Raw genomic sequence first — 19167 nt, 5'->3', positions numbered from 1 at the left:
TAATGTCTCAATTATGAGAAAGGGGCATAGTCTAGAAACTCAACTAAATGGTTATTATTCAAATCGGTGTTATAATATGTGTATTTTGTTCATCGGTTTAAAATAACATATAATCAGTCATACTATTTTGGATTATTATGAGCTGTGGACATTCTTTTCCCATAATTTGAATGTGTGAATAGCTTTCTCTTTGTGAATATTCGGAAGGTTACTGCTTAACTATTTTCCCACAAGCACAGACGTAATTTCCCTGATGATCAGCTCAATTACAAGAGTATGTCACTTGCGCTTCTTGCTCTTTTTAGATGTTTAATACAATCAGAGATGATAGGTTAGAAAATATCAGTTTGTGAAATATACCTAGCACTCACAAATGTACACAATTAACCATTTATCTTTAATTTTGTTTTAATTCTGCAGTTGAATATAAGCAATGTTAGATATTCTCAAAAAGGGTAATGAATCCATTCGTTGTTAGATTCCTCAGAGTGACTCCACCTCCACTTGCATAATTTGGTTGGAGGTGTAGGGGAAACCCTCTTTATGCAAGTAAAGGGAACTTCCAGGGAATTTCCTGTTCATTATAATTCCATGAAAACTGGCCTTTTGTTTTCTTTGTGGTATTTTTGTTTCACTTCTTCCTAAATTAATTGTAAATAAATATATTTGTTATTTTACCTTGTAATTATTTTTATGTGGAGTTTTTTTGACCTTAGCATCACACAGAACAAGGGTTTGAGAATTGCAGTCAGTGTTGCAACTTAGGGAAATATAGCAATCATGTTCTGCATTGCAGTGCCTACTAACAACAAACAGTAATGAGACAAATTACAAAACAGCATTGAGATGAATCATGTTCTAATATATTTTAATTATATCAATTGCAGGGTAAATTTGTTTGGATTCCCTGCAATTTTTAACGCGCACCTAAGGGAGCAACTGATGCTTTGGCTTGAACATCTAATCTAAAAGACAGCAGCTCCAACAATGCAGAGCACATTCAGTTGTGATACAGCTGGTTGCACTCAGAAGGCTCTGGGTTAAAGTTCCACTCTAGGACACGGGTGTAAAAGAAACAGGCTGACACTTTAGGGTGGCTCTAAAGGAGAGCTGCACTGTTTGAGGTGCTGTCTTCTTCATCTTTGCCATAAGCCAATACTGCTATCCACACACAAAGATACCGGTCTGGAATGGCTTAGGTTATGTGTGTCTGGACACATATTATCCCTGTTGCTGCTTTCGATCTCTCAGTAAGGATAATCAACTGTGTAATTGTGTAACTTACCACTCCTTTATTTAAATCTGTACATAGTAGTTTATCAAATACAGCTCTCCAATATAGGGTCTAGGAATTTTCTCTTCATGTGCTGGGTCTAGATTCTGATAACTTCTGATATACTGATGTTAGAGTCATGTCATCTGCCTCATCATCATGCTTTACACAAATTTCATTACATTACTATCCTGTAATTAACATGTAATAATTTTATTAAGTGTTTAAATTGTACCAAGTCAAATGGAATATTGGCCCAAGTGGGCAATGGAAAATAGCAGCATTGCATTCAAATCAGTATAATATAATGGTTACGTATCATCATATCATTGTTCTGATGTTTGTAAAGTGTGTATGTTCAACCTCTTTACCACAATTGGTGCCAGCCTACTACTTGTCAAATATGTGCATGCATACCTTGAAGCCCATGTTTAAGTCTGACAAAACTTAATTATTTGATTTCAAGATAGTCCAAGTTTAACACTGATGTGTCTCCTTTCCACTGGAAGCAGAAAATAATTTTCTGCCCAAGCTGACAAGCTACTGGCTGTGGAGTCTTCTGTGCCATCGCCTCATTGTTCTGTGCATGTAGGACTCTGCACAGCTTATCCAGGCAACACAAATGCTTCTTAAGAAATCTGATGGTCTCTTCATGACAGACTTTTGTATCACAAAGCCCTTCAGCAAGTTCACTTTTGGTCTGTCTTAGAATGAAACAATGATATCATTAGGCATTGCTGTAGCAGGTACCCTTCATCTTCATATTCATCTTTATCTGTGATCTGATTAACAAAGGAATTGCTAGTACCTCTATCAGTCAAGTAAAGAATCCTGCTCGCTCCAGGTTAGTGTTCACATTGGACATCACTCACAAGCTGCTTATATACAGTTGAATAACATTTCCTACTGTTGCAAGCTTTAATGAATTTAATTGGGACCTGAGGACAACATATGTGGCACAAGTGATAACTTGAACTTGGGGTAATCCTAGCACTCAATAAATTTCTAGTGTTTGATATCTTTCCTTTGGTAGAGATTGGATGTTAAACTTATCTAAACAGAGCATCTCTGTCAATGCAGTCCAAAGGATAAGTTACCTTGACTCTGGTTTGATGGGTTTGGAGATAAGCTTGATGTATACTCTGTAGTCTGCAGAATGCAGGCCAGGTGATCCTTAAAAGTGTCAGGTTGATATGGTGATTGGCAATAAATGCACTTTCTCCAATGCCTCAAGTTTGTTTCTGCGAGTTCTCAATGAAGTTACTCAATGCACCGGGTGTCTTCCCCAAATGATACTTATTCATTTTATTCAGTCACAAAATTGGCAAAGGCATTTGAATATTGGGAAAGAATGTAGGAAGAAATTATTTCCAGTGCCTGCCTGGAAGTTTCCTGCATGCCCATGTTCTGGCTGGACCAGTGATGGAGTCATACAAATATATACTGCAACAGATTTTGCATAATGAGCACCTCTATGCTGGGCATTTTAGCTTGGGGAAGACTTTAGCTGTTGACCCACTAAATTTTGAGGATCCGTTGATACTTGTTCAGTGCCTGTCATAGCTTTTTGAAGTTTCTGAAGCCTATAGCAACTCATGCTTCATTGCTGTCTGATAAACCATGACCTTAGTATTAAGATTCAATCAGTCATGCATGGCCAAGTCAATAATATGACTTGGGTCAAACTGGAATACTGAGTCAGCTTAAACTTCATAACAATTTGTTATCTTTACAAAGTCATGGACTCAGAAAGAATTGCAGTCTGTGCGGAACATCTCCCTGTATGAACTGCAGGGTTGATCCCATACCTTGAGTGATCACACAATGCAGTTTGCAAATGTAAATGCCCTAATCAGGCAGGAGCTGAGTTCAATGTGCAGATAGTGGCACCAAATGTGAAATTTAATGGTTGTATATTGCTGGTATACACAGTTCCAGGATCATGTGCCTCTATCCTCGCCTCAAATATTTCCTCATTTCTTAAACATAGGAACTGTGGAAGTCCACAAAGTAGCTGTTTCACTTTGTTACAGTTAATTTCACATTTAACTTGCCAACGCTTAGTTGCTTCCAAGCTTCAGATCGCTGGGCGATGTCAGTATTGGTCTCCTCTTTGCTCTCCTTGATCTACGTAGACCATGCCATGTTTAGAGCTTTATTGTTTCCTGTTATTCAGAACTTTCATCTGGAACAGAGAGGAATCTAGTGAGGGAGAATTCTAGTCATATGCCCTGCTTTTAATAACAGGCAGAAGGGTGTACTCAGGATGGGCTGCTACTGTCAGGGTGACCAGAGGAAGTTTTTGTCGGACAATTATATTGACAGGGAAGTGTTATGAAAGGTATCACAATTGTAATTTTCACATCACTTGTGCACCACCCAAAGTTGACTAGGTACAATCATAAACATCCAAGCCAAAATGTTTAGTAAAACAGGTTTTACTTGGTATTAGCATCTGCCAAAATTCTGACAATACACTTATTGTACACATGGTTCATCAGGCTTCACAATGGTAGATGAAATTTAACCTACACAGTACATTCATTTCAGTAATCCACACACTCTCATAATCATCAGACCTAAATGCGTATGCTTCAGCCTTAGATTCCCAGATTTAGCTCAAGGCAGACTGGAGTTGTTCTTTATTTCAGTCAACAAGTTGTGAGGTTTGACAAATTAAAGGCCAACATGTCGGAGGTTGAGAGGCGACCCGAAGCAAATTTATAAAATAATGAGGGGTACAGATGGAGTTAATGGTATTTGTCTTTTCCCTAGGATGGGGAGTTTCAAAACTAAGAGCAATTTATAAGGTGAGAGTAGAGAGATTTTAAAGAAAAGACATGAGGCTTTTTTTTTTACACATAGATTGGTTTGAGTGTGGAATGAACTTCTGAGGAAATGGCGGATTGTGTACAATTACAGTATTTAAATAACATTTGGATAAGTACATGAATAGGAAAGTTTTGGAGGGATATAGGCTAGGAGCAGCAAGTGGGGCTAGTTTAGTTTGAGATTATGTTTGGCACAGACTGGTTGAACTGAACGGTCTGTTTCTGTGTTGTATAACTCTATGACTCTGTGCTGAAAACTTGCAATTTCTATTTGAAATCTTCTTCCCACTCCATTACATAAGACTTTAACTGCTGCAACACAACTTTCAAAAATGTGAACAGTACACTATTATTCTCTTTCAAAATAAAATTACACTCATTTGTTGTAGACATCATCATACTGTCTCATATCCTCAATAGTGAAATGATCTTTTGGCCCTTCTTTGGGCTATGACTGTATGACTCTGGACCTCTGAAGGCTTGTGGCATCAAGTTGATCAAAACAATGAAACCTCCTCCTAATTACTATGTGCCACACCATTACCCATCCCACCTCAGCTGAATCAGTCCTGATGAAGGGTCTAGGCCCGAAACATTGACACTCCTGTTCCTCTGCTATATGAACTGCTACATTCCTCCAGCTCCACACTGTATCAATTCTGACTCCTGCATCTGCAGTTCTTGCTGTTTCCTCCATGGTGAACGCGACTTGGAGGAAAGATTCAAAATGTACTTTGGATGGGGGATGTCAATTTCCACCACCAAGAATGGCTCAGCAGCAGTAATGCTGAGCAAGCTGTCAAGTCGTAAAGAACACAAGTGCATGACCGGGTCTGCAGCAGGTGGGAGGGAAACCAGGGGGGAAAGAACATACATGTCCTCATCCTCACTAATTTTTCTGCTACAGATTCATCTGCCCATGACAGTATTTTAGGACTAACCACTATATAATCCCTGTGGAGATAAAATCCAGTCTTCACATTGAAGCAATCCTCCATCATGTTGCTTTACACTGCCATAGTGGTAACTGCGACACATTTTAAGCAGATCCACCTCAAGACTGGGCATTCAGGAGCCACTGTGGATCATCATCAGCAACAGCGCTGTCCTAAAACACAATCTGTAACCTCATGACTCAGCATATCCCCACCCTACCACTACTGTCAAGCCATGGAATCAACCTTGCTTCAATGAAGTTTGCTTGCGGGCATGCAAGGAACAGCTTAAGGTATAAATAACATTCACATGTCAACTTGGTAATGCTATAACATTAGATAACTTATTTGTTAAACAGCATAAGCAACAAGTAATATACATACCCTAAGCAACCAAATTTAAGCTCTGCGGTCCTACCATATTCAGTCATGAATATTGTGGTCAATTAAACAACTCATTGGAGGTGAAGGCTCCACAAATACCTCAAGCTGAATTATGGGGGAGACCAATATGTCAATCAAAGATAAGGCTGAAGAATTGGCAATAATTGATAGCCAGAAATGCTGAGTGGATATTCCATGCCAGCCTTCTCCAGAAGACCCTAGCATCAGAGATTCTAGTCTTAAGCTGATTTAGTTCACTCCGTGTGATATGAGGAAATGGCTGAAGGGTCTGGACACAGGGCTGTGAGCCCTGTCAACATTCTGGCAAAAGCACTGAAGACTATATTCCAGAACTTGTCACACCGTGAGCTAAGCTGTTGTAGTATAACAGCAACATTAGCATCTACATGACAATGTGAGAACCTTCCAAGTATGTCCTGCACATGACAAAACAGGACAAATGCAATCTGGCCAATTGCTGCTCCATCAGTCTACTCTTAATCATTGGTGCAATGATGGAAAGAGTCATTGACAGGGTTATCAAGCAGTACTTGCTTGGCAATAACCTGCTTATTAATATTCAGCTTAGGTTCTACCAAGGCCACATAGTTCCTGACAGCATTACAGCCTTGGTTCACACGTGGATATAGGAGCTGGGTGAGGTAAGGTGAGGTATAGGTGAGGTAAGACTAACTGCCTTTTATATCAAAGTCACATTTGACTGAATGTGGAATCGAGGAGTCCTGGCAAAACTAGAGTTAACTGGATTCAGGGGCAAAACTTCTGACTGGTGCCATATCTAGTTCTGGTTATTGGAGGTTGTATTTTCAGCTCCAGGATATCACTGAAGGAATTTCTCAGTCCACCACTCCTAAAATACTGAAGTAGTCCATGTCCAAATGAGGCAAGACATGAGCAATGTCCAGGCTTGGGCTGACAATTGGCAAGCAACACTTGAACAACACAAAGTGCCACAAGGCAAAAATCAACTCCACCAAGTGAGAATCTAACCATCATCCCTTGACATTCAATAGCATCAGCATATGGTACAAGTTAAGCGTGTGATGAAATGCTATTAAATTGACTGGATGATTGCAGCTCCAACAACACTGAAGAAGCTTGACACACATTCCAGGACAAAGCAATCTGTTTGATTAGCACCACATCCATAAATATGCACTCAGCACCAATATACCCCTCTATTCATTTCTGTGCAAAATTTACGTTTAAAAAGTTTCTCACTTCACTGTAAACAAACTTATTTAAAATTCATCCTTTCAGAGAGATAAGTCAAAGTCTTTTCCATAAAATGCATTAATGCCAAACGAACATTACATGTTACAATATTAATTTATTACATTACTGAACAAGTTAGAATCTGAAGTAAAAGCAAGATACTGCAGATGCAGGAAATCTGAAACAGACACAAAAGATGCTGGTGAAACTCAACTGATCTGTGGAGAGAGAAACAGAGTTTATGTTTCAAGTTTAATATGACTTTTCTTCAGAAGTTCTGAATGTCACAAACTGACCTCTGCTAGAAATAGGAGGCCAGGTGAGGACAGGCTGAAGTATGTGTTTCAAAACTCCCTGAACTCATGATTAGCTAATTTGTTAACACTTGTTCCTACCTCTTAAGTAAGTAACGAAAACCTAGATAAGGAAATGCAAAGCTGGTAGAAATGCAATCTTGTTATTTTATTGATAATGCATACTAATTTTTCCCTTAGTGTGGAAACAGGCCCTTCAGCCCAACAAGTCCACATGAACCCTCTGAAGAGTGTCCCACCCAGACACATCTCCCGACCCCTTTAACCAACATCTCAAAGCACTATGGCCAATTTAGCATGGTTACTTCACCTAACCTGCACATCTTTGGACCATGGGAGGAAATTGGAGCACCTGGCAGAAACCCACACAGACACAGGGAGAATGTGCAAACACCACACAGACAGTCACGCAAGGCAGGAATCAAACCTGGATCCCTGGTGCGGTGAGGCAGCAGTGCTAACCACTGAGCCACCACTGGAAGTTAGTGGCTCCTGTGTGGGTCTGAATTCAATGTTTCCTTTTTCACCTATCTTCCTTAGTTCTCTATCTGAACTAACAACTGGGGCTAAATGATCAATTCCAAAAGACACAAGTATTGATGAAATAGCGAATGCAGATTAGCACTTTATAAAATTAAGTTAACATTTTAGGACTAGGTTCTTGCTGTGAGTTTCACTGTTTCCTCCATCTGCTTTTAAGGTTTAGAGAGGAAAAAAATCAGAAATACATGCATTCCACTAAGCTGCCAGAATAAACAAGTTTGTGTCTGCTTTTTGTCACATTTTTGTAGATTTTGTATAAATCATTTTTGCACCCAGGAGACTACAACTTTTTGAGATCTTATGGAAAGGTGGGAACTCCAATATTATCCAATTGGATGTGGATTCAACCCACAGTGTAGATAGAGCACTCAAGTTACAAATTTAGGAGATGCATAGGTGATCATCTTTCAAAATTCTACTAGCTCTGCATTGGTGCTGATAGATTGGAAAATTGCAAATGTATCTCCATAGTTTGAGGAAGGAGGGAAGGAGAGGTAGATGAGATTTAAGATTTCTTAGCCTGATGTTCATAGTAGGGAAATACTAGAATCTGTGATGAAGGATGTTATTACTAGATATTTCCAAAATAATTGGTCACAGTCTATATCGACTTATGAAGGAGAAATCATGTGACAAGCTGTTGGATGTTAGTAGCTGAATTATTAATGGGGAACCAATGAATGTGGTGTATTTGGATCTTCAGAAGGCTTTTAATGTGACTAAACAAAATTAACACACTTTGGATTGGTGAAAAAATGCTAAGAAGGATCCAGGATTGATTAAAAGGCAGGAAGCGTAGAGGAGCAACAGATTGGTCATTCTCAGGATAGCAGGTTTGACCAGTGGAGTACCAGAAAGATCATTGCTTGGCATCTATTGTTCACAATCAATTTCCATGATTTGGATGTGAAAGCCAAATGTTTCATTTCAAAGTTTGTAGATGGTAGAAAAGACTTGGTGGGAATGAGAGTTGTTAGGATGTGCAAAGAGATTTCAGGGAGATTTAAACGGGCTGACTGCTTGAGAAAGAGCATTGCAGATGGAAATTGTGAATCAACATGAGGTTTTCCACTTTAGTAGGAGGATTGAACAGACAGAGTATCTCTTAACTGGTGAGATAATGAGAAGTGTTGATGTCTAAAGGAAGCTAGCTTACTTTGTTCATAAGTTGATGGAAGAACATGCAGGAATTAATTTCTAAACGCAAACATGGTAATCAAAGCGATGTTCCTGGATCCATCATCCTCACACCTTGGCATCATCAAAGCACAATGTCATCTTGGTCTGTGTCTTTGCCCAATTCAGCCACAACTTCAGGATTTTAAACATGTACTTAGGAGCAGAAGACAGCTTGGGCATCCATGCTTACGGTAAGTCAATTTGAGCTGAGGAATGGCCAGGTATTTTCTGTATTCATACAAGATTATATTGTCTCGGGCATTTTCTGTGTCTTAGCCTGTTTTATTAATGCATAGATTCTTCAGTACAGAGTAAGAGACAGGCAGCTTGTGCTTTAGCTTGCTCCTTGGTGCAGAAAGAGAGACAGGATGTTTGCAGTGGTGGGGAGCATTAAAGAGTAAATGGGGGGAGGCTACAATGCTACTATGTGGCACCTTGCTGTGTCAAAGTGGAGATAGCAACCAGCAGCATGGAGTGGAGCAGAGATGGCAGCCAGTGGTGTGAAGCAGATTGATGACAGTGGCCAGCTGCCCAGAGCACAGCAGAGGTGGCAAACGGCTCAGAGCAGAGTTGGCAGCCAGCAACCGAGGAGTGGAGCAGAGTCAGCCTGTGGCCCAAAGCAGGCATGGCCAGTGACCAGGAGTGGAGCAGGCATGGCCAGTGACCAGGAGTGGAGCAGGAATGGCAACCAGTGAGCCTGGAGCAAAGATTGCTACTAGTTGGGAACTGGTGGAGTCTGGTCAGATGACATGGAAGTTCTTATAGAAAGATTGTAATGTCAATTTTTTCTAGCTTTATTTTTTATTTTCCTAACTTCTGTAATGTAGTGTAACCTTTTTCTTTTACTTTCCCTATTTTTTTGTTCTTAAGATTTGCACCTAGGCACTTTGTACCTGGGATGGTACCTGCACTGGTGATTATTGTTCCACTTTTCATTGTACTCCTGTTCTTTTATAACTTGAGTACATGTGACAATAAGCCTAATTTTAAAAAAAGTTCTAAAAGATTCTCAAGTCAACAGTGCAGGATGTGCCAGCAGCTTCTGCAGTAAACGTGTACAAAGAAGTACATGGTGATGTGTGGATATCAAAAGGATGGGTGCTTACTAGAGTGAGGGTGGACTCTAATCAGTCAGGAGACCCCACCAAGTCATCAGCAGGCTGGTTCAATTCTGCTCAAGGACTGTGACTACAATCAGTCAGGTATTGTTTTTAGGTGAATCTGGGAATCTGCCCTTGCAGATTACTTTAAATCTATGGCCTATTGTTCTTGTTCCTTTCATGAGCTGGATCAATTGTTCCCTATCTACTCTATCCAGCCCCTTCATGATTTGAAAACCTCTATCAGATCTTCTCATAGCCTTCTAATCTCCAAGCAGAACAATCTCAATATTTTCAATCTATCCTTATAACTGAATTCCTCATTCCAGGAACTGTTCTTGTGAACAGTTTCTGCATTCTCTCCAATGTATTCACATCCTTCCTATACTGACGTGCTTAAACCTGTACACAACACTCCTGTCGAGATCAAATAGGTCTTATATAGTTTCCACATCCTCTCCTTTCACTTGTACTGTATGCCCCTATTAATAAAGCTGAGGATATTGTATGTCTGGGCAGGAGGAGGGACAGGTCTTTCAGTGGAAGACAGTACCCACATTAGATTTCAGAAAGCAGTATTAAAGGTGGCTATTTAATTGTACCATGTCCTCCTGCTGGATCTACAGAGCAGGATAAAGAGTGTCAAGTGGTTATTAATTCGTATGTGAGCAGTTCCTTTCAGGCTGAAGCCACGAACATTGCTGATATTTTTCAGCTGGCTCTGCATCACTATTGTAGAGAGCAGAGAACATCATAGAACACAGAGTTGGAGGAGATCAGGCAGTTGTCTGTTTCATGGTGGTAGATTTCCAATGTATCATCGGCATGAAACTCGTGGGTCTGTGATCAATGCAACTCAACATGGACAGGAACCAGAACATCAAAGGTGGCCACTCCTTTAATGTGCAGTTAGTATTTGGTCAGATAATGTTGCTGAATGTCTGTTATTCTTGCAACATTTATGATGCTTTTGTCTTGTGTCAGACAATTGACACCATATTGAAGCTATACACATGAAACAAGTTATTGAAAAATTGCTTTGAACTCTCATGTTAGCAAAATCTTGCTCAGGATCTTCCTGGAATGAAGCTGGAAAAGGGTAGACAGCAAGTTTGCTGACGAGGGAGCTGGATTTCGATGTGGAAGAGGAGATCAATCACTCATTTCTGAATCTGAAAGAGCAAAGTCCAAGAACATCAGCAGCTAAAGTACAGGTGCTTTAGTGATTTTGGGGAGGCATTTGATTCTCAATCTCATGTAAGAAGCTCTTGTTGACAGTGGTATTTTATAATACTGATCACATTGAACATAGATAACAAAGTGTGAAGCTGGATGAACACAGCAGGCCAAACAGTATCTCAGGAGCACGAAAGCTGACATTTCAGGCCTAGACCCCACCTCTGATCACAATATCATAATGAACAGATTTGTTAGCCAAGTTTCACTATAAGCAGCAGAGAACAGAACGTAGCGGAGAAAAATTGTTATGGAAGTAACTAACCCTTCGAACCAAGATGGCTGAAAGACAAGGCAGGATGAGCCAATATATCACTGCTTAATGGAAAGGATACACTGTATAAGCATGGCATTTTACTTCCCTATTGACTACCTGTGAACAACATTTTGCTGGAGCATGGATTCCAGGGTGTCAGTGACAGTCTACATGCTTTCTTGAGCTCTTGTTCCAAGGTAGTCTCAGCCTGTGTGGCTACTATCTAGGTATGCCTGACGCGCAAAAACATGGAGAAGTGCTTCACTAGAAGATAGTTAACAAAGGCTGAATTGTATGAGGCTTGCACTGATCTTTTATTTTAATCATCTCCTCAAAGTCCCCATCTGTAGCTACCTCTGTAGCAGACCTTGTCTCTGAACCTAACTTCCCAGGAGGAAATACATACCATACCTTCATCTCTGGCTGGCTGCAGCTTCCTCATGTCAGGTTTTAATTGCACTTTGATCCTGGTTCTATATTACTCTCTAAAGGATGTGCAATATTAGTCCCTGAGCTGATGGCTGTAAGCATCCAATGAATGCTTCCTCATGAGGTGCATAGAGTTGCATATGCTATTCACTGGGACTATAATGACTGGCCAGGCAGCAGTTATTGTATTTCTAAAAGTGAATATGTGACAAGAGTGGCTTGGGGAAGAGAAAAGGAGGAAGGATTACATCAAAAGCAAGAGGTTCATGTTTATATGATGTCTAGCTTGTACTTTATACCACATAACATGATGAGGGTGCAGTGGGATTTGAGAAGATGGACCAGACGGGAAAACAGCATCATCCTTGAATATTTAAGCAATTCTGGTTGCAACAGTCCAGTCACATGACACCAGCTTATAATCCAACTGATTTATTTGATATCACAAGCTTTCAGAGTGCTTGTCCTTCACAGTCTCCTTCTTCACCTGAATAAGGAGCAATGCTACAAAAGCTTGCGATTTCAAATAAGCGTCTTGGACTATAATTTGGTGTTGTGTGACTTCTAACTTTGTCCATCCCAGTCCAACACCAGTGCCTCCACACCATGGTTCAAAGTCCCACTGCACCATATCAACCATGGGACTCCTTGAATGCAGGCTTGCCCTGTTACCTGATGGTTCTCTGTTGTTGTCACACCTTATGATTGATTTAATTTGATTTTATTTTATTATTGTTACATGTACTGAGATACAGAAAAAAATGTTTTGCTTGCTATGCATGCAAATCACAATAATAAGAACCTGAGGGTAATAGAACAGAAATATGATGTTTCAGCTACAGAGAAAAATCAACACTAATATTTGAGAGGTCCTTTCAAAAATCTGATAACAGCAGAGAAGAAGCTGTTCTTGAAACCGTTGGTGTGTGTTTTCAAATGTTTGAAACAAAAATGATCTTTTTTTTGTGCAGGCTTATCCTGCAAACAAGATGGAAGAACTTCATGAATGTGCTGTAGTGTTTTTAAGCGATGCGCTTGAAGTATGTGGAAGTTGCAATATAAGGGCATGGAACTGGCAGCATTACTAAGTGTGTGAGTAAAGTTACACCATGAGATTGTTAGATACAAGTTATGATTGCTCGAGATAGCCAGATGCATCATGTAATAACAATCATCTAATAATCAATTATTTATAAGGGATTGATTTTTTTTGTGTTGGTTTATTGTGAAGAACAAGAGACACTACTAAGTTATTAAGCACATATTATTCAAATCAACTGATTTCTGAGCATGCAGCTTGCAAAGCCATTGGCAGGCACAGTCATGACATTGTATACGTGGAATCCTTAAAGAGAAACTCTCAACGGCCCACACCACATGACGAACGTGTTGCATTGAATGGTGTGTAATATAGTATAGTAATATAATATATAGTAATATTGTATAGTAATGGTTAGCAAGTTATATTTCGTGAAGCATTCATAACTTTGAGCACCCTTGTGATGTCACTGAACTTATTGTTGCACTACAAGAAGGCCTTTTGGGACCATATTTCTTAACTTGACCTTTATAACTACCTCCTCCGATTCCTTTTACAGTGTTGGCTTCGGAGGCTTCCTTGCCTCCTACAGAAACATCTCCTTCACAATCTCTCCTGAGAGCCTGGAATTCTTTCTTGGCCTTCTTTACCTCCACAGAAACAGTAGGCTGAATTTTAATCTTGTGTAAGTGAAAAGCTTTTGTATGAATTCACTGAGTCCGGTATTCAAAACATTTCCACTACCCGCTGCATCCCAAGTGCACCTCACATTTACGAACTGCTGGCTGATTTTTAGAAATGTAGTCTAGCTTTAATTCATCAGAGCTACGTACACATCTAGGTCCCCTGCAGAGTACATACCATGTCAAAAATGCAATTTGGGTCCGATCGCAATCTCCAATCATGGTGGTTTCTGCATTAGCGTGATCAAGTGTGGGATATTAGCATATTGCAATACATGTAGCCAAGAACCAGCACTGTTTAATTTGAAGCGCCTTAGCTTCAATATCATAAAAGGATGTAAGAACACATTGATGTCAAAAGGAGAATGGGTTAATTCTGTATATTGTTGCCAGCTCATTTTACAAGGTGGTACTATGTAATCCTGACATAGTGACCAACATACTGTTTTGTATGGCAGTTAAAACAAGAATATTTGCTTTAGCAATCAGAAAAACTATGGGGACTAACCAGTCTGTGCTGTGTCCTAATAGTTCAGCATCCGTAGAGATTCCAATTACACAAGATTGGGTGTGTTCTAAATAAATTTAAGAACTCAGACTCTTATGAGTTTTAATCTTTAGTTAAAAAAAATAACTTTGGTACAAGCAAACAAAGATAACTTCATATTTCCTGCAGTCCTTTATTCTGAAAACAAAATCATTTGTAATCACTGCTAACTTCCTTTTTAGACTCTAACTCTGTCCACTTAAGTATGTTGGTAGTTGTTTGTCAGTTTCTCTAACATATTTAAAATTGGCACAATTTCAATGACAAAAGACATACAGGGAAAATTTAGAAAACGAATTTTAAAAAAATAAAATATTATTAGATTCCTCCTTTCAGTAATAAATAAGTTACTTCTACACTGCCATATTTCTTCTTCTATCAATGCACAATTATTTAGAACATTGTCGTTCATAAGCAAAATGGCCCATTAGAAGCCTAGAAGCCAATCATTTCATACATCATTCACTATTGTTAGGTTCACACCTGCAGACGTTTAGAGTTAGTTGTAAACTATAAACATGATATTTTTGAAGATTCATATTTTTAATGGTGCAGCTAATAGGTAAGGTACAGTACACAACACAACTGATAAGAACCACGTGATCCCACAGCAGGGGAGTATTAACAAACTCGGGTGAAGGTGCACTTCACTGACTGGATGAATACTATAGAGCAGATGACAAACTGTGAGGAAAGTTTATTTATTCATTGCATGTAGAATTGTTCAGTTGTGTAGATCATCATAAAAATTATCACTGGAGTTCATTCAGATACGGGATTAATACAGCCTGAGGGATAAAATGTCAATAAATAGGAAAAGTTGGACTGCTCTCTCCAGGTAGGTAGCGATTAATATTTAACACTTTGACTACTTCCGTATTAGTGTATGCATTTACACTTGAATTCTACAGGATAATTGTCAGAAATGCATAGCAAAAAAGCTTGTAGTCTGATGTATATGTAAATATGATGACAACTGATGCTGTATACTAAACTATCCTGCTTTTTAATATGTGCAGACTGATGAAAGTTCACGTATGTAGGATAACGAAGTAGAAACGATATATAAGGAAATCGCTTTCTATCTAAACAACAACATGAGGTGGCATAGCAAGTCTGAAAAAAAAACTTTTCAGTAACTGTTCCAGTAGATTTGTTGTTCTACTAATCAACCACCTGAATAGACTGTAGGCAGCTTGTTTAGTTGGCAAACTTTCACAACAGCAACTCTGTGTATGATTAGCCCAAACAGAACTTTTCTCCCCCTCTTAATTATTGCATATGGAGTAATGGATACTAGACTGGCCATTACAGAGGTCTGGGTCCTGAATTTGTTTTGCAGTGTTTATGCACAGATGAATGTGAAGTCAACAGATAATCTCACATATATACATTGTGTGTATTTGTTATTCAAGTTCTAGAATTTAAAAACAATAAATGTGTATCTATGCCACTTAAAATCCAATTATTATTTTTAAAGGGAGCTGTGCTTTCTTAATTTCAGGAGTTAGGAATGATCCTGCCTGCACTCATCTTCAGTAGAAACAATTCGTTTTGTAAATATATTTATAGTTGTGTTTGTTGTCATGTCCCATTGTTTGTTCACCCATTGACAGAGTAATGGCCATTTGATATTTTTTAAGCTGAAAGAGTATTTATTGTGGTGTTTCCCAGAGATTAGCATTAGAATCCTTGCCTTTCCTGATTTTTATTAGGGATCTAGACCTTTGTGTTCGTGGGACAATTGCAAGTTTGCAAATAAAACAAAACTTGAAAGGATTGCAAACTCTGAGGAAGACAGTGGAGTACTCCAGAGGGACATAAAGAAGCTGTAGAGTGGCTGGGTAGTTGGCAGATGAGTTTCAATGCAGACAAGTATAAGGTGGTGCATTTTGGGAGGAAGAACATGGAATGACATGGGATGAAAAATAGGGGCCACAATTCTAAGGAGAGGGCAGAAGCAGAAGGACCTGTGTGTCTATTTATGCACAGGCCATTGAAAGTGGCAGGATGAGTAGAGCGAGCAGTCAGTAAGGTATACGGGATCCTCAGCTTTAATAATTGGGTCATAGAGTACAAGAGGAAAGAGACAATGCTGAAGTTGTATAACATCCCTGTTACATTTTAACAGGAGTATTGTGTGCAGTTCTAGCTGCCATATAGAAAGGATGTGAACATATTAGAGAGAGTGGAGAAAGATTTTACAAGAATGGTTCCAGGGATGGGGACCTTCAGTTATGATGATTAGATTGGGACTGTTGTCCTTGGAGAAAAGGCAAAGAGGACATCTGACAGGTGTTTTCAAAATCATTGCTGGGCTGGATAGAGTAGATAGGGAGAAATTATTCCCGCTTTTTAAAAGGAACAACAACAAAGGGGTATAGGTTTAAAATGATCCTCAAAAGGAGCAAATGTGAAGTAAGGAAAACGTATTCAGTCAGCAAGCAGTTTGGGTATGGAATGTGCTGCTTGGAAAGATGTTGGAAACAGATTGAATTGGGCCATATAAGCAGATGTTGGATGATAATTTGGATAAAAATTATGTGTGAGGGTATAGGAAATCGGCACTACACAATAATGATCATTTTACATGGTATTGCAAATACAGTGGACTGAATGGCCCCTTTTTGTACCATAAAATTTCCGTGATTATGTGACTTACCTGAATCTAGTAAAATTTAACTGGAATCTTATTGAAAACTACCATTCAGAGTTTAACGTAGCAGTCCGCATGTCATTTGCTTAACTATTTTCTAATTAATCACCCATGCTCATAGAGTTAAAGCAGCATCTAGCACACAGCTTACTCGTAAGACAGCACTGATGTATTGTCAGCACAGATCTGTCTTGTTGTTTCCATCAAAATCTGAGAGGATACTTTTCATAGTTTGAAACTAATAGAAAGAATTACATGAATAGGATTAATGAACAGTGTTCAATTCCAACAAATGTAAGGGAAATATATGTTCCAAAAGAGACCCTCTTAGCTAGATTGAACTCCAATTTGTTTCGGGTACCCTGCTAAAGTGGAAAGGCACCAATAAAAAAAATTGACAACTTTATTCTGACTCAAATTAACAAAGCAGAAACAAATTGTAATTATTTTAACTACTTCAAGTTGGTCTGGGCTGATTGTGGGATCTCAGGAGCACAAAAGCTGACGTTTCGGGCCTGGACCCTTCATCAGAGAGGGGGATGGGGAGAGGGAACTGGAATAAATAGGGAGAGGGGGGGAGGCGGACCGAAGATGGAGAGTCCGCCTCCCCCCCTCTCCCTATTTATTCCAGTTCCCTCTCCCCATCCCCCTCTCTGATGAAGGGTCCAGGCCCGAAACGTCAGCTTTTGTGCTCCTGAGATGCTGCTTGGCCTGCTGTGTTCATCCAGCCTCACATTTTATTATCTTGGAATTCTCCAGCATTTGCAGTTCCCATTATCTCTGATTGTGGGATCCACCTTTTTCTAATTGGATTGAATTCCAGGAAGTTTATCAAAGTCAAAAAGTTAAATAACAAAGTCAAATCAAAGACAACCACTCAAAACTAAAGCTATGTGGTACCCAGGAGTCATGGAATGCATTCGATATACTGCCAGATGGTACCTAACTATCTACATGCAGAAGTTGTTAAGTTGAAGCTCATCTTTTCTAGCTGATGGAACAGGATTTGTTATTTGTCTGAAACGAACTTCAAGTCAGATTTGTGTTACTTTGTCGCTACACCATTGTGCTTTTATCTGATGACTAATTTTGTAAAATAGGTGTGTAGCAAATCAAGCAGAGAGCCAGCAAGTGACTTCTTATTTGAACAATAAAAGGTTTATGCCAACACTCTTACTATAAAATATTGGTTAAAATGTGTTGCAGAACTGTATATGTATTGTAGCAGCCATAGAAAGTTACCCCAGTGAGTAAGATGTTCCTTAAACAGCTCTTTGTGGATAAATGTAAGAGCTCTTCCCATTTCAGGAATTGAATAGGCAATTGTTAACATGATAGCACTCACCCTTTTAACTATGAAGAGCCACTCCTTACATGCAGGCACCTCACTACATGCAACTATTCAGTATGATACACAATTATGAATAGAAATATGTTGACATTTCTAAGAAACTTTTGAATACTTTCTGTATCCCCAAAGTTTCTCTCAGTTCAAATTTGAACATGCCTTCCACAACTCAGAATGGAAAGCATTTAAACAAGCATTAGAGCAGTAATAATGGGCGGCATGGTGACTCAGTGGTTAGCACGGCTGCCTCACGGTGCCACAAATTCAAGTTCATTTCCAGCCTCAGGCAACTGCCTGTGTGGAGTTTGCACATTCTCCCAGTGTCTCTGTGGATTCCTCCTGGCTGCTCTGGTTTCCTCCCACAGTCAAAAGATGTGCAGGTTAGGTGGATTGGCTGTGCTAAAATGCCTTATAGTATCTAGGGTGGAAAGTGAAGGGATAGGGCAGGGGTAGATCTGAATGGGAGGCTCTTTGGAGGGTCAGTGTGGACCTGATGAGCTGAATGGCCTGCTTCCACGCCGTAAGGCTTACATGATTCTAAAATGGGAAGGAAGATAATGGGCTGAGGAATGGAACAGGTCCCTCAACTGCCAGAAAAATACCCTTGAAAAGAGCTTGGTATGGAGTCCATTGTAAAAATGGAAGATTTCAAGATTGTGGCGCTTGCTGTACATTTGGTGAGCCAAATGATTGAGGAGTTTGTGAGAGATCAGACAGCAGAGTCTGTCAGCATAAACTGTGTTGTAGGTTAAACTGAGCAGATTTGTGATCTGTAGCCTCTTCTGGGATTTTCTCTGCTTTCTTTCGTTTGATGCCTGTACCAATATGCGTGATTTTCTTGGAGATCCTCTCCACTTTGATCTGGCAGTTCTTGGTGTCACTGGTGGCCGTGGGTAAAAATGGAAGCACGTTGCGTGAGATTACACAAAAATGAATCAGCTGACCATGCAGCACCTCAGGGAGAAGCAGATTCCTAGGATCGCTAAAGAAACATCAGTGCATGACTGGCACTGAGGTGACTACCTTGAGCAATATCATTTAGCCCACTATGAAATTGGATGGAGCTGGTGAGCTCACTGATTTTTTTTTTGAGACCATTGAACACCATCTCCAAGACAAAGATACTTTAACTTTGTTTTAGCAGATTAGTGTATATTTTTCAATGATATATCCAGATG

The 19167-nt window shown here is 39.5% G+C and overlaps 1 protein-coding gene across 4 annotated transcripts in view; it reads left to right on the top strand.

Moving 5' to 3' along the window:
- The window catches only part of LOC125462690 (ladinin-1-like), a 148845-nt gene that overhangs the window by 32621 nt on the left and 97057 nt on the right, over window positions 1–19167 (top strand). The window contains exon 1 of one of the 4 annotated variants that reach the window (XM_059653425.1): window positions 14607–14823. The exons of 2 other annotated variants lie outside the window; for them this stretch is intronic. In XM_059653425.1, the coding sequence (XP_059509408.1) occupies window positions 14786–14823 (38 nt within the window). In that variant the 5' untranslated portion in view covers window positions 14607–14785. Of the gene's footprint in view, window positions 1–14606; window positions 14824–19167 lie in introns of those variants that run through there. One more of the 4 variants, XM_059653427.1, reaches the window with a different exon arrangement.

Source organism: Stegostoma tigrinum, chromosome 21, assembly GCF_030684315.1.
Source record: "Stegostoma tigrinum isolate sSteTig4 chromosome 21, sSteTig4.hap1, whole genome shotgun sequence".
NCBI classification, from domain to species: Eukaryota; Metazoa; Chordata; class Chondrichthyes; order Orectolobiformes; family Stegostomatidae; genus Stegostoma; species Stegostoma tigrinum.
Note: the sequence above shows the minus strand (reverse complement) of the source record. Positions and strands in the feature narration are given on the sequence as shown.